This window comes from Poeciliopsis prolifica, unplaced genomic scaffold, assembly GCF_027474105.1.
Source record: "Poeciliopsis prolifica strain line A6 unplaced genomic scaffold, Auburn_PproV2 SCAFFOLD046, whole genome shotgun sequence".
Lineage (NCBI taxonomy): Eukaryota > Metazoa > Chordata > Actinopteri > Cyprinodontiformes > Poeciliidae > Poeciliopsis > Poeciliopsis prolifica.
The window spans coordinates 2,506,859-2,523,624 of record NW_026562421.1 but is presented as its reverse complement, the minus strand read 5'-3'; the positions used below and the strand labels follow the sequence as shown (position 1 = coordinate 2,523,624).

At 37.4% G+C, this 16,766-nt stretch overlaps 1 protein-coding gene across 1 annotated transcript; it reads left to right on the top strand.

The window, feature by feature from the left end:
* Positions 1-669: 669 nt before the first annotated feature.
* LOC129377105 (uncharacterized) lies at positions 670-15,395 on the top strand. The gene is made up of 11 exons (XM_055056837.1): positions 670-713; positions 1,861-2,184; positions 2,403-2,471; positions 10,355-10,456; positions 10,788-10,837; positions 10,913-11,766; positions 12,425-12,757; positions 12,914-13,042; positions 13,239-13,346; positions 14,455-14,492; positions 14,837-15,395. The coding sequence occupies exons 6-11, from the start codon at positions 11,685-11,687 to the stop codon at positions 15,005-15,007; spliced, it is 861 nt and encodes a 286-aa protein (XP_054912812.1). The 5' UTR covers positions 670-713; positions 1,861-2,184; positions 2,403-2,471; positions 10,355-10,456; positions 10,788-10,837; positions 10,913-11,684; the 3' UTR covers positions 15,008-15,395.
* Positions 15,396-16,766: the final 1,371 nt, after the last annotated feature.

Here is a 16,766-nt window from a genome sequence, read left to right as displayed (position 1 = left end):
TTTCTGAGGATTCTGAGGATTCTGAGGTTTCTGAGGATTCTGAGGTTTCTGAGGATTCTGAGGATTCTGAGGTTTCTGAGGATTCTGAGGTTTCTGAGGTTTCTGAGGATTCTGAGGATTCTGAGGTTTCTGAGGTTTCTGAGGATTCTGAGGTTTCTGAGGATTCTGAGGTTTCTGAGGTTTCTGAGGATTCTGAGGTTTCTGAGGTTTCTGAGGATTCTGAGGTTTCTGAGGTTTTTGAGGTTTCTGAGGTTTCTGAGGATTCTGAGGATTCTGAGGTTTCTGAGGTTTCTGAGGTTCTGCCCCGAGATGAAACTTTCCTACAGACAAAAGCAGCAAAAATAAACAGATGTTTGGTTTAAATTCTTATTAGCACCAACTGAATTTCTTTACCTGAAACTCATAAAAAAAATATTTTATTACTCAAATTCAAACTTCTCATTGCTTTTCAGAGTAAAAGGCACTCGCTCTATTGTCAGTTTGAATATTTCGCAGCATCATTTGTCCTCGATGACTTCGCCTTCTGAAGAAGAACATTGTGTTTTGTCCTTTATAAAGAAATAGAAATAGAACGAGAATAACTTCAAGTGCCTAAAAGAGGAACTCAAACATTCAGATAAGTTCCTGGTTTATCAGTGAAGGAGGAAGAGAAACATTTAGAAATCATCAGCAGCTCAAGATTAACTTTGTTTGTACTTTGATCTTCTTCTTCAGTGAGTACATTATTTTATTTCTTCACGTTTCTCCACTCTCAGCCCTTCAAACTTTCATTCCCTCACAGTTTATCAGAAAATATTTGACCTCTGCACTGAGTTTTCTCCAGTTTTATGATTTTCATCCTGATTATTTCTGACATAAGTCGGCAGCTTGAAGTTCTGCAACTTTCCTTCTGCTTTCTGTGAAGATTCAGGCTTTTCAGTCAGATTACTTCAACATTTTAAAAGAAGCCCAATCATCAAAAAGGTGTAGAAGTTTAGATATTGTTTCAGAAAACTTTCCAACGTCTCCCACAGAAAGCAGAGTGTGTTGCTTTGGAGAATTTACAGGAAGTAAAAAAGGAATAAAAACAGGGAAAGCAGCTCATACTCCACTGTAAGAGAAACACAAGGTTTTTATTTCTATCTTAACAAATGCAAGACGTTTGACTTATCTGTGACCTGTGTTTATACTGTATGTAGTCAACCAACTTCTTTATATGCTTGACAAGACAAGAACATAAGAAAACAGATGAATAAAAAACAAATCATTCACAAGTTATTGCAAATGGCCTAAAACATCTAGTTAATTTATCTTGGTGGAACAACCATGTTTGTGTTATGCTGACATTAGTTTCCCTCAATTTCCTCACTAAGGTAAGTAAAGGTAAATAAAACTAACTAACTAACAGAGAAAACTAAAATGTAAAAAAATGGGATAAAACTCCAACAAAGTGGCATCGAGGTCAAACTAAACTATAATAAAACCCAAACCTTTTTCTTCAGTGATGTATAGCATGTTATTCAGTGAAGAGTATTTCAAAGCTCTTCACACTAACTGATTCACACACTGGTGGTAGTAACCACAAATGTAACCAGACTGGCAGATGTGGTGTGAAAACTCTACCATGTAACATGAAGAAGCATTTTGGGGTTTGTCGACTTAATAAAGTGTTATAAAAGTGCAGCAATGCTGATATAAATAACAATAAAAACTGAATCAACCTCTCAGAAAGAGCCAAATGCAGCAGAAAACAAACCCAGTGTTTGTTTTTGTTCCAATAAATGCAAATAAAGTGCTAAGCATAATTTCTCTTTAAGACTGTTGCATATAATGATAATAATCAAGAGTTTATCAAGAATGGATTGTGTTTCTCCTCAGCAGCTCTGCAGGATGGAGAAACTGTGAGATCCTTCACTAGAAAGGAAGGAGAACGCATCACAGTTACATGTGAATTTGGCCTCTCTGGAAACAAGAAGTCCCTCTGTAAGGAAGTTTGTGAAGGAGGAAATATTCTCATTGAAACAACTCAAAGCAGAGATCGGAGAGGCAGATATTGGATTCAATATGAAAAACGAGGCTTTCTGTCATCTGAACATGTTTATGTGGGAATCGATGAGCTGAAACCGTCGGACTCAGGACTCTACCTGTGCCGTTCGAGTGGAACTGTCACTCAAAGTGACAACTTTCAACTTGTTGTGACAGAAGGTGAGTTTTCTGCTAAAAGCCCTGAAAATGGTCCTTCTTTTCTCTAAAGGGAGATTATTCTGAAAAAACATCAACCCGAGTTTGATCAATCAGCTCAGATTCCCACCAAATCAAATTTAACAGATCAACATGTTCAAACTGTGCAGACACACACGAACATCAGGAAGATATTTACAGTGAAATAATTGTTATAATTGTTTAAACTTTTCTCCCAACAGGCCCCAAAACAACAAGTTCTTCACTGTCTCCATCAGAAACCAGCAAACTGTCTGAAGAGTCAGAATCAGGTAAACCATCTATTGAGGGAATGATCTGGACTGAAGTCCATCTTTATCTGCAGGGCTGCAAATAACGATGATTCTTTCTGTTATTCTAACAATTAATTGATTAATCAGATAAAAGAAATTGCCTCATTCTGCAGATTTTTCATTTAAGACCTTTTTGTAAAATATTTAAAATACAAAGAAAGATGCAAAAATTTTAAATAAGACAATATTTTCCTGCCTAAGATGCAATAACAGTTTTCCTTTCGATTACGCTAAATCATTTGTAGCAAAGGAAGAAACTGAAGATAAAAAAAAAAATGCTTCTTACTAATCTGTTGATGTTTTTGGATTAATAAATAGATAGCAAAAGGTTTTAAACATGAGATTTTTATTGACAGATTTGAACCAGATGAAACTGTCATAAGTTCAGGGTAAAAAACATATTTACAAACAAAGTAGGTTTGTAATCTTAAATGCAAAATATTTACATTTTGGTACAGTTTAGGTTAAAGTAATGCTCTGACTAAATTATTTGACGATAATTCAAATAATCGATTAATCTCAATTAATTTAATAAATTGTTTCAACTCTATTTGTAAGTGAAGGTGTTTGCTGTTAAAGGAAAAACATGCAAACGTTACAGACACAAACATACTTGAAACAACAGCAAAAAAAAGACTTCATAACAATAACTGGATTATCACTTTATCATCTGCGTAACTGCTGACATACAATAACTGTTTTTAAAGTTAAATATTCCTGTAAATTTCAACATGCAGCATCTTTATTGTGATATTTATTTATTTAACATATTTATTTTTTCAATATAACTTATGAAATTAGCTAAGATCAATTAATGTTGCAAAGCCTTTATGGGTAAAAGGTCCAAGTCATGTGTGAACATTGAAAGAACGACATTCTTATTTGTATTTCCTCCTTTTCTCACATGCAGAGATGGCTGCTCACTATTACAGGTTTCATGTTGAGCTCTATGTGCAGAAAAGCAAATATTTAACATATTGTAGAATGTGAAGTGCACAATTCAGAGACTGAGGTCCAGACAAAAGTCAGGGAGCAAAAACAATCTTTAATACATCTGCAGACGGAGAGCAAGAAATACACTGCATTAGGCACAAATTAGGATCCGCTCTGAGGAACTCAGAGTTGCATAGTTACTTTATTCATCTCTTTACTACCGAGGCGGAGACTCAATCTTCGAAGACAAACAAAAGAAACAAAGGAAAACATACGAAACCTTGTATGCTCATTCACTGTAATGTTTACGGGAGGTGAAAACTAAACACTTTATCTTCATGCAGGGAAGGCCACGGGAAAAACAGCGAGTTCCCAAATAACTGTCTGGGGAAGTTCAGCAACCCTGGAAACTTACTTCAGTAGACACATCTTGGTTCATTAGTTTGCACACCTCTTCCAGCTGCACAGGAAAACACCTTGACCGAGATACAAAAACGTTACATTTATATGAAACATAAAGGAACATCATTTAATACGAATAACCCTTCTTCACAATTTCACCCTTTTTCTTTTTTTATTTTTTTTATTTTTTTTTTTTTTTTTTTCAGGGAGCAAAACAATCACGTAAATGAAATCCATAAATGATCAAATGACTTAAATGATAAAATGTCTGAATGATAAAATGAAGTAAATGATAAAATGACATAGGAAACATAATGAATCAAACCATAAAATGAATCAAATAATAAAGTGAATTAAATCATAAAATGAATTAAAAGATGAAATGAATGAAATCATAAAAAAAATGATAAATGATAAAACAAGTGAGTATAAAATGCAATAATAATGTAGCAACATCACAAAACAGTTTGAGAAACCCAAAACATCAGTTTACCTTCGCCATCAAATAATGGTTGAGAACATAAACATCATAGGAGTGTTTCAGCAAGTGTCTTGACCTCTTGTGACATTAAGCAAAGCAACCTGGACGCAAAAAATTAACACCAAAAATAAAAATCAAAAGAAAGTGTCAATCTACTTGTACGTGGGATAGTGAGAAAATCTAGGTCGTTGCAGGACAAATTCAACCTCCACATCAGACGTGTTAGGAGGCCTATCGAACTGGGCCATACTTGTAGTCAGGGAAGCGCTTGAAACAGAATTAGAAACAGACGACGGCACAGGACCAGCATCCTCCACACTCAACCGGGCATAAGTATGCACAGTCCTTTGCAAGGGGGCAATAGCAGTAGTTATCAGACGATCTAAGAAGGCCCTCAGACACGCTAGACAACAACAACTACAAAACATCAGAATTGTGAGAGACACTACGATGGAGGCTAACATAGATTCAACGAGACTGCGGTACTTGCCAAACACCGACATCCAATTACCCCATACAGATGTATCCACCCCCGAGTGTTCTTTCAGTTTGTTGGACAAAGATCGCAGACCATCCACCGCTTTGGACAAAGATCCATCCGCAGCAGTATTGTTGGGAATCAAGACGCAACACTGGGAACCAAAAAGCATGCAGACGCCTCCCTTTTCAGCCAAAAGCATATCTAAAGCTATTCTGTTCTGAAAGGACATGAGTGAGGTAGCCGCAAGTTGTTCATGTATGGCTTCAAACCGGCTGTGGTATAATTACTGAGACGTTGGACATTATAGTGTATGTAATTGATCCTATCAATGTTTTTATTCGGTGTAATCCAGATAAGAAGAGATTCAATACCTCCTGCAATTTGGTTTGCTAATTTATATTCGTCTGGCACGCCTCTCGGAACACCTATGGGATCTAAATAAGTGGGGTCATGACTAGTATGTAAATGGAGCGTTTTTTACGTTGCCCGCTGGAGAAGAGAAGCCGGAGACGGTCTAGATCATCAGCCGCATCATCAATCTGCATCTTATAAATAGAAACTGGTAACAAGAGTGTTACGAGTGCACAAAGGCCAGCTGAGGTTTTTGGTAACCCATCAAACAACCGGTCATCACCACACCACCACCACACATCGCTTCTGGAGATTGGTTTAAAAGATGCTGGCACCCGAATCATATTTGAACAATTTCGTGAAGTGAGATTTCCTAATTTAAGAGTCCCGGTCATAATAATGCATGTAAAATTAGCTTTTGCTACAATTCTTGAAAACACCGGTGTCCTAGGATCAGTTTTAGCGAGAGGGTAAACACTGTCCCACTGGCTACAATGGGAAGATGGATTAGTTTTAGTCATGACATCGAGAACACATTCAAGCGGAAGAAGGGCCGGGATTATTCTAAGCACAGGACGCGGTCCCATGCAGACAACACAATCAGTATTAGACACATTTGCAGCACTTTCAGCCAATAATAACCAATTATTTGTAGAAAATGATATACCTGTCGTCACTCTGAACCAGTCATCAGCCGTGAGTTTGTCCAAAACAGTAATACCTGTGGGAGAATATGGTGAGACAACAGTAACATCACCCCCTCACAAAGAACAAAAAGAAATTGTGGATCCTTTCCTGATGAATGAGCACATAGGTAAAACCTCCAACAGTTTGACAATATGGGCAAAGATGAGGTTGGTATGATAGAACCTTTCACTGTGTTTACCGTGATGTGTAGTCCTTGCGTCGTTTTAACCAAAGTGAAAAGTTTCATATGGTGTCTGGCGTAGGGAGTCGATCCCCATGTCGGCGTCCAGATGTTTCCCTCATCTGCTACGAGTGCAGACCAGATCTTGAACAAACCTCCACTCAACAGGTTGATCAGGAGCACTGAGTTTCTTCACAGGAAACATGGGTGTCCTGACAGGTGAATTTGGACAAGGTACAATGATACCTGCTTCCAGCAGGGATTGGAACACTGGAGTTATTCCAAGCACTGCTTCTGGTTTCAAAGGGTATTGTTTTTGATTTGGATAGTGACAATTTGGTTTGGGCATTATGTGAACTGGTTTTTGATTTTTTATTAAGCCCACATCATATTTGTGAGAAGCCCATAAATGGGCAGGCAGGGAGCTCAAAATAGGATCAGATGCAAGGGATAACAAATTATGTCATCCACTGTCATCAACCACCTCTTTTGAGGGAACCACTGTCAGATCAAAACAAACAAACTGTTTGTACATTTTCAATGATGGCGAAAAATAAATGTTTTCTGAGTGACACATCCAGTCAGTTGTTTCATGTGTTGCTTTTGCTAGAGGGCCAAAAGATTTCCACCTGTCTCCTGGATGTTTTGCCAAAGAGACATGAGGAAAAAAATCAGTCAGTGTGAAGAAAGTCAGTTGCTCAGGCGACAACCCAACCAGCAAAAAACAGGTCTCAGCGGACCAGCATATGTGAGTTGCACGCAGCAAAGATGGGCATTTAAGAAGGGAGGAGTCACCCAGCTCATCAGCTGGATCTATGGACACGTGAGCTGTGCAATGAAGGCATTTTACTGACATCACAGTGGAAGTGGGAGGAACTCTTTCGAGCCATTTGCGAAATGGCCTCAGATTGTCAGTCTCTAATCAACCATTCAAAAATGTAGAGCAGACTTGGTGTTTTGAACAAATTAAGTCAGTTGGAGTTTGTCTTTTGGACACGGAGCCCCGTGTCTGAACATTCAATAGACAGAAATAGTTTCAAAATGAGATCTCTGGCCAGGAGATTCACTGGACAACAGTTAGAAAACAGAAACTGATGTAAGTGAAGTTCCCCAGTGAACGGGTCAACTACTTCTAAAGCAGTTGTAACAGGTTCACTGATTGTTGAACCTGATGCTCCAGTGGAATGAATTGTTTTCCCAGACAGTGGAGCATGAGGCAGGGATTTTTTCATTATCAAGGACTGTGTAGCCCCAGAATCAACAAGAAAATTTAGACGTGTTCCTGCAACAACCACAGTGAGCATGGGTAGGACTTTGTGTATGTCAGATGTATATTTTACATATGTGTTGTGTGTGTTGGTACTTGCGATTTGCTGAACCAGAGGAGGTTGCTCCAACGGCACCGGATCTAGTCAGGTGGAGAATCCTCCGCGATTTCCCCTTCTAAAAGGAAAATCTCGTCCCCCTCTTGAAAAACCTCCAAATCTTCCTCCTCGGCCTCTGTTGAACCTACGTCCAGCCCTGGACATTGTCTGAATCGTCTTTGGACGCAGTCCTTGGCCCAATGTCCTCTCAGTCCACAAACAAAACAAACATCAAATGGCATGATACTGTGTCCATACTGTCCATACTGTAGCGGCAGTTGCTGCGGCTGCAGTTGCTGCGGCTGTAGTTGCTGCGGCTGTAGCAGTGGCTGTTGTTGTGGTTGTTGTGGCTGCGGCTGCAACTGCTGTGGCCCAATGTTCAGAGCAGCCTGTTGAAGAAGCGTGAGTTGGGCTTCTTCCACCTTTCGGTCCTTCTTGTCCTTTGCTTTTTTGTTTCTTTCTTCCACCAGCTTCTCATTGTGTTTGATATGATCCAAAAGCATTTTGATGCGAGGTGCAGTGTCCCAGCCAATGTAGGTTTGTTGGACTCCGAGTTTAATGTCAGGCCTTAGTCCATCCATCAACTTCTGGCAAAGGATAATCTCAAAAGGTTCAGGTGAGACTTGATCCTCCCAACCAGAATAATGATTCAGGCCAGAATTGACAGTGAAAATAGACAGGAGTCTCTGGTAATAGTCTATAGCAAGTTCACATGGTCTTTGGACACAGGAGGAGATGGTGTGGTAGTTTGGACGAACTGGAAACTTTCCTTCGAATGCGTCGCTGATCGCTGTGATAGCATCATAGTAAGGTTTGTTTGCCCTTATACTGTCCTCATTCTTTTTATTTGGAACCATCATACGAGCATCTTTGTCAAACACATTTCCAAGTGCTGAGACCACATGGAGGCCATAAACACGGAGAAGGAGGCTTTTCAGTTCAAAAATTGTGGGTCGTATAGTTTCCACCATGAGTTTTAACGCTTTTGCGATATCCACCCCTCCTTTTTCAATGCTAGGAAGGTGTTCTTTTGCCACAGCATGGAGAACATCTGGATCGCACATCCTATAAATCAGTTGGTTTCCCGACGGACCTGGGACTTCATACATGGGACACAGAAGAGCTCCTTGCTGTTCCCGCTGTTGCGTTTTCATCCGCGTGTGCTCAGCAACTGGAGTAAAAACAGTCTTTTCTTCCTCCCCCTCCAGGGGAGGCATAGTGTCTTCCTCCTCAGTTTTCAGAGGCACAGTGTCTCCCTTCTCAGTCTTTGGGCCATAGGGATAATGGTCATCAATGTCCAAAAGGGGGTCTTTCCTCGATGAGGCTGATGGTTGGTATGGAGGAAGGGCTGGATAGAGTCTAACGATGCCAGGTGAATCTGCTGGTGCCGTTGGATGCAAGCTCCTCGTCGCAGCAGGTTGACATGTTGAAGAGAGAGGAAAACAGTCATTAGCTTTCTCATTTTTCTGCTCTTGTTTCACTAATTTCTCAGGTGTTTCTGCAGCATCCTGAACCATCTGTAATTTGTGTTGTTGTTTTTGCTCTTGTTTGTTTTGTGATTCCTGTTTCCAAACTCTAAGTGTGTCCGTGTGTGCATACATTATTTGTAAATGGTCAAGTGAGATTTTTTTTTGTTTCAGCAGCTGTTGTTTCTGTAGCACTAATTTTTCTTCCAATTCCATCAAATGCTCGGGTTCAAATGACCCATGTTTAGGAAATCCAAATTTAAGATGCCATTGTGGCAAATACTGAACACATGATTCCCCATGTTTTCTAATCATCTCTTCTACAATCGGCCCAAGAGGAACATAATTACTAAATCCATCACTAGGCTCTTTAGAAGAGAAAAGTCCCATTCTCTAATTTTACAAACCTCTTACAATTTAAAACGTTTATTTGAAACGTTGACTTCAATTCTCAGTCTAATTTGATAGACCTACAACTCAGTCTATTTTGATAGACCTACAACTCAGTCTAAATTAATAGACCTACAAACTCAGTCTAAATTAATAGACCTACAGAAATCAGTCTAAATTAATAGACCTAGGGGAACTCAGTCTGAATCGACAGACCTACAGGACTCGGTCTAAATTGACAGACCTACAACTCAGTCTAAATTAATAGACCTACAAACCTGAAGATGTTTTGCAGCCCCTCTCAGTTCTGAGTTTATCCTGTCGTGGTTGATCCAACCCGGTGGAGTATCAGAAAAGTCCTCTTTCACTCCGAAAGGTTTGGTGGAGGTTTTGAAGGAAAACCAGTTTGAAGGTTTGGTGGCCAACCCTCTTCTGAGGTCCACCGACTTGGACGAACCAGCGAAGGTTCCCGGCCAATGCACCAAATTGTGAAGTGCACAATTCAGAGACTGAGGTCCAGACAAAAGTCAGGGAGCAAAAAACAATCTTTAATACATCTGCAGACGGAGAGCAAGAAATACACTGCATTAGGCACAAATTAGGATTCGCTCTGAGGAACTCAGAGTTGCATAGTTACTTTATTCATCTCTCTTTACTACCTAGGCGGAGACTCAATCTTCGAAGACCAAACAAAAGAAACAAAGGAAAACATACGAAACCTTGTATGCTCATTCACTGTAATGTTTACGGGATGTGAAAACTAAAACACTTTATCTTCATGCAGGGAAGGCCACGGGAAAAACAGCGAGTTCCCAAATAACTGTCTGGGGAAGTTCAGCAACCCTGGAAACTTACTTCAGTAGACACATCTTGGTTCATTAGTTTGTACACCTCTTCCAGCTGCACAGGAAAACACCTTGACCGAGATACAAAAACGTTACATTTATATGAAACATAAAGGAACATCATTTAATACGAATAACCCTTCTTCACAAGAATCACAAATTACACTGCAAAACAGAGGATTCAGCTTATTTTGGTTCAGTCAGAAGGATGTGCAGGGGTGCAAACATTTTCCACTTTGTCCTGGTAAAACCAGGCTGTTCTCTTGTTTTCTCCACTGCAGGTTTGCAGCTTTATGTGATTCTGTCTCTGGTCGCCAAGCTCATCTGTTTATCAACACCTTTGGTGATTTTCTGCTGGAAGAGGAGAACCATGAAAAGCAAAGGTGAGAAAACACTGAAGTGGCTGTGCTGTCCTCATTTTACATCTATAAATATAAAAACTATGCTTATACCAAAGCTAAGAGTTAAAAATGAGCTTCTGTCTGAAAATAATGAAAGATTTACAGAAATGGGAAATTATTAGTTTGTTGATGTCTAATTTCTGGAGAATATTTCATCAGGTCAAAATTTCCCCAACATGCTCTGAGCATCAATCATCAGTGATTGGTTCTGCTCAGATCAGCTTGATATTAAGCAAGTTTTCTAGGACTTTGCTTCTCGTTCTTGGAAAATCTCCTTATATCTGTAAATCAGACGTTTCATCTCTCTGATCAGAATGAGTTTCAGATCTTGCTGTGGAAACTCAGAACGCTCCCGTCTCTCAGGTGAGTCTGAATATTTATAAAACACCTGAGTTTCATCAGAGTTTCTACCTCTTCTTGCTTTTCTTCCTCCTCCAGATCAATCCAGAGGGAGGAAATAAGAGGACAGACAAAACAAATCATCTGCTGAGGAAATGTTTTCAGTTTCTTCCTGAACAAACACAGATCAAATCTAAACGGTTATAAAATTATTAGAAATTGTTTAGCACTTCACTGTGCAGAGATGTTTCTGAACTCAAAGGTCCTCTCACATTTTTCCTGTCTGGTCTCAGAAAAGTCAAACTCAAACTGTTAGCAAGTCTCTATAATCGGCGTTGAAGGTTTTATATCAAAAGCCAATCAGATTCCATCATTGTCACACTTTTGCCAAATAACAAGAGTTTTGCCATTTGGCTAAAAAATTGTTTATTCATTCAATGTTATAGAAAATGTTTGAAAGATTATCTAATTGTGGTGTTGTAAAGATTTTTTTTAAAATAAACTCCTAGAAATATTTTGTATTTTAAGAAATTCAGTTTTCTATGTTAGCATTAAAATATGAGGATAGGACCTTAAATAAGATAAAAGTATCAAATCCAAGTAGGAATAATTTAGATTTGGATGAAAACTACAAACATAGAAAGGATTAGAACACTAATATAGATTTAACATTTCTTAGACATATAACTAAATATAATAACCATGTTATAAAACATTCTTTAAAATGATCAAAATAATCAGAAACTCTTTTAATTAAAACTGTTTGGTCTGATCAGCAATAATCTACAGAAACTTTGACTCTGCAGTAAAAGTAGTAGTGCCCTCTGGCGTTCAGAGGAGGAACTGCATCCTGCAGAGAAGTTCCTGGTTTATGAGTGAAGCAGGAAGAGAAGCAGTTAGAAACCATCAGCAGCTCAGGATGAAGGTCTGTCTGATCTGCCTCTTCTTCCTCAGTGAGTACATTATTATTTTATTTATATCAGTTTTTCTGCTCTCAGTCCTTCATTCTTTCAGTTCCTCACAGTTTATCAGACTGTTTCAAGTTGTTGAAAATTTTACTTTGACTTTTCCTACAATTTCCTGTGTTACTTTCTGTTGATTTGTAGTTAAGTAGCTGATTATTTGAAGCCGGAATCTATACTCTGAATACTGTCATTCAAAGATAGAAACATTGAAATGTAAATGTCAATAAAGATAATAAAACTTACTCCACATAGTTTTGACTGTTTATTTGAACAACTGTAAGTTTTCTCCAACTCATTTGTTCTGAAAAGCAGAGGAAGAAGTGTCATCATTTTAAAATATCTGGAGAGGAACATCAGAGCAGAAGTAACTCAGAGTGCAGCAATACTGAGACCTTAGAGACACAAAGCAAAAAAAAGTGTTTGATTTTTTACCAAATCTTTAATTTACAACCTTTTTCAATGGAGATTCTTTTATATGAAGGAACCAATACATTGTGAATCCAGTTATTAAGAGAACTTTGCTTAATTAGTTTGAGATAGTGGCTTAAATTTAAAGTTATACAACACACCAAGGTTAATGTATGACTATATGTGACCTATTTTATATTCTACAATGACAGTAACTACTGACTGTTTTTCTCCTCAGCTGCTCTGCAGGATGGAGAAACTGTGAGAACTTTCTACAGAGAGGAAGGAGGAAGCATCACAGTTACATGTAAATTTCGTTATTCTGGAGAGAAAAGGTTTCTTTGTAAGGAAACTTGTGAAGGAAAAAATATTCTCATTGAAACAACTAAAGACGGAGATGAGAGAGGAAGATTCAGAATCAGATATGAAGGAAGAGGTTTTACCGAATCTGATTTTCTCCATGTGAGCATCAGAGATCTGAAACCGTCAGACTCAGGACGGTACCGGTGTCGCTTAGAAGATACATGGAGAGGAATTCAGTACGATGATTTTGATCTTGTTGTGACTGAAGGTGAGTTTTCTGGGTTAAACTCAGATTTCAGGATGTCTGATTTACAAAACCATCATTTTCAAACTTCCACTCACAAAGACACAAATCAATAACAAAAACAGGAAGAATCTAAATTTAATCTCAGAGGTTATGATTGTTTCATTCTCCCATCCTCAGATTCTCCAGAACCAAAATGGACTCCAAAACCTTTTATAGGATCAACTTTTCTCCCAACATCAACTCAGAGTTTCTCTCCTTCTCCATCTGAAGTCAATAAACTCTCTGAGAAACCAGCTGCAGCTTCAGGTTCTTCATCATTCATGTCTATCAGACGTTGATTTGATGGTTTGGGTCCAAATTTATTTATAATTGAAACTCAGAGCTGATGAACATTCAAGGTTAAACTACCCATTGTCAAAAAAACTCTACACGATTACAAAAATTTAAATTGCAGGTTGTTTTACTCAGAATAAACTGAGGCAAACTCTAATCGTCCCTGCAGATCTGCTGCTTTATGTGGGTCTGGTTCTGGTTCTTGTCGTCCTGATCGTCTCCTTGGCAGCAGCTCTGCTGATTTTCATCAGGAGGAAAAACTTCAGTCAACAGAAAGGTGAGTTACAGGACGAAGGTAAAATATTCCAGACAACTAATCTATAATTAATAATTAATAGACATCACAAGTTCAGATTTAAAATGACCAATCCACTTCAAAATATATTTACATTCTAACAGTTTTTGTATTTTGTTTTGGAAATTTTTAAGTGGTGCATTTTGTCTTAAAAACGGGATGTTGAAAAATATTTACATATTAATCACTTGATCAAATCCTCTTCATAATTACCAAGCAACGCTTTGCAAGTTTCCACTGATTAATTTATCAGATAAACTCCAAGTTATTAAGGATGGAAGAACTCTTTGCCATCACCCTAATCTTTAGTTCCCTTAAGATTTTAGGTAGCAAAAAACTTTTCTATTACTTCCAGTCAAAAGAAACATTTTGGTAAAATTAAACTTTCATTTTACACTTGAATCTAACAGGGATATGAATAATTTTGGGTTTAACTAAATATGATTAATTTCTAAAGTAGATTTGATCAAGTCTTGTTAGGAAACATCATTAATGCTATAAATTTTTAAATAAATCTCAATGATAGAGGCGACTTTATCCTGAAATTTGTCTATTTTTGTCCTGAAACTTTATTTTTTCAAGAATAACCAATTCTTCAGTTGTGGAAAATTTTCTTTGCTTGTTTTTTATTTTACATGTTCACAGATTTTTATAATCACATAATGCTTGGAATCATGTGCAGATGTGAAAAACTAAATAAACTTTTAGACTGAATCTTATTTCAACATGTTGCTGCACCATTTCTCACCCTGAAACAAGTTTGCACAACAATATTTCAAAACTGATCGCTGAGCTGCAGCTCTCTTGTCATTGTGAAATGTGACTTATTCTGCAGGAGCTCCAAGTTTTATCTGATTTCAGTGATCTCAACAATGACACCAAATAAAACTGGATGCAGCAGATAAAATATGTAGATCAGTAGATCTGCATATTTACATGCAGATATGCAACATGTAAATATACAGTATTTACATGCTGCATGTGAATACTGCATATTTGCAAAAATTTAAAACAAAAAACAAAAAATTTTCTCTATTGCAAAAATATTGGACAATTGATTATCTTATTTACTGATTTGCATTTTCTTCAGGTCTTTCTGAAGAAACAGAATACGCCAACTTCTCCAAGGTAAGACAGGAAAGAAAGAAGGAAAGCTTAACAATAATAATCAGTATTATTGTGTAAAATCTGCTGAATTTTCATTTATTTGGTTAATTACACCTGAATAAAGATATTTATCACATGACCGAAAAATATCAAAAATTAATTTCACCTCTTTATTCGGCTTCAAACACTTTTTATATTAATGTACTAAACCAAAATCTAAACTGCCACAGAGTTTTTAAAATAAAAAGTTTTAAAATAAAAGACGTCTCCAATGGTTAAACAAACGAATATGTTATATTTTGCATGAAGGGAAATGATTAATCGTGAAGTTGCAAACTGAAATGTTTCTCCTTGTTTCCTTCCAGGCTAAAGATGATGCAGTAGAGTACTCTGAGGTCCAGTTCCTGAATGGTGCCTCGCCTTCAGCCCACAGCGCCCCCTGTGGTCATGCAGAAAACGTCACTTACTCAGAGATTCAGATGAACAGAATCAGCAATGATTCTGCTCTTTACTCCAACATCAGTTTACAGCAGTAGCTCTGCTGGTTTTAAAGCTGCAGGTTTATTGGTTTTAATTTTTCTAAAAGAGTAACTGATATTTAAAAATAACTACAGAAATAGTTCAGAAACTGGAATTCGCTTCCAGTAGATTTCTTTTTTCAGATAAGCACATTAATCCATTAAAGTAAAAAAATTGTATATTCACTCATTATTTCCAGTTGTATTTAATAATTTAAATTTAAGGAGTTCTCATCTTTGTGCTGACTTTAATTTTTGTTACTCCAGAAGAACTGAATGTCTGTTTCTGAACGTTGATGTTGTTGTTTAGTAAAACTAAATGCTAACTGTGAATTGTTTTACTTCTATTTTGATACAAAGGGACATACTTGTGTAAAAATTGACATAAATGTTGATATCTTTTTATTGTGAAGATTTCTGATCTCTTATATTACATTGCGATAAATAATATTTTATTAAGTAATTGCTGTTTCCTCCTTATATCTTAGGTAAATTTATTGATTTGCTAAAATGACTGAATTTAGCAAAAAGTGATCAAATAAAATCAAAATTAAAATTTAAAGGCTTATTACTGAATAAGAGTTTCAAGATGGCAGAGGCAAACAATTTCAACTGAACTGTAATATTACATAAATGCAGAGAAAACTGTGAAGCCTGGTCTCCAATTTACAAGTTTTTATGCCTGATTTTAGTAAATTATTTCAAGTGTTTTTGTTTTTTGTGGTAGACTCTAAAGCAGTTCAAATCCAGCTGGCACCAGTGGAGGTGTAAGTCACTTTTAGGGATTTTTATTTCCATTCCTACTTTATCTAACACACTCAGATGTGTGCTGGTACACAGGGGTACGTCACCTTCCAAAACTAAATTATCTGACTCAACTAAACTTTTAAAGTATACAAAGTAATTATAATAATTAATACTGAGGGACAAAATATAGAGATACACTTGTGATCAGAAATACTTCATTTAATAGAAGACACTCAATACTTTCTGATCACATCACTGTTGCTCCAGCCATGTGGCTGAACACATGAACCGACAGAACCTGTTGTACTCGGAAATACTTAAATACTTCTTGTACCGGTGTTGGTCCGCGGCCCGAGGGTTGGGAACCACTGAGTTAGTTGCTGAAGTGTGAAGTGGAAGTCACACACTGAAGGTGTGTGACTTAAAATAACGTCAGTAAGCTTTGCTTCAAACAGTGTGATCCGATTTTAGCATGGTTGTAAACGTTAGCTTACAACAATAAAGTTGACTATTGGTGCAGACAGGAAGTTTTAAAAAAGAAACAAAATAAGGTGGAGAGTGCCCTCTGGTGTTCAGAGGAGGAACTGCTTCCTGCTGAGACGTTTCTGTTTATGAGTGAAGCAGGAAGAGAAGCAGTTAGAAACCATCAGCAGCTCAGGATGAAGGTCTGTCTGATCTGCCTCTTCTTCCTCAGTGAGTACATTTTTCATTCATGTCAGTTTTTCTACCCTCAGTCCTTTATCCTCACCGTTTATCTGCGAGGAATAAACTGAGGAATAAGTACATTTTTAACTTGAACAGTTTTAAACTGATCTTTGACTTTTCTTCCAGTTTCATCTGTTACTTTTTCTTGAAAAGTTGGTCAAATACTGAAATGGTAAAACTCTGAATCTAAACTTTACACATATACAGGATAGTAGTAATTTATATTAAAATAAAAAGAAAATAAAACTCACCGCCCTCAGAGCTCAGTCTGTTGTTTCAGAAAACTGATGGTTTTATAAAAGTCATCTAGTCTAAGAAAAAGAGG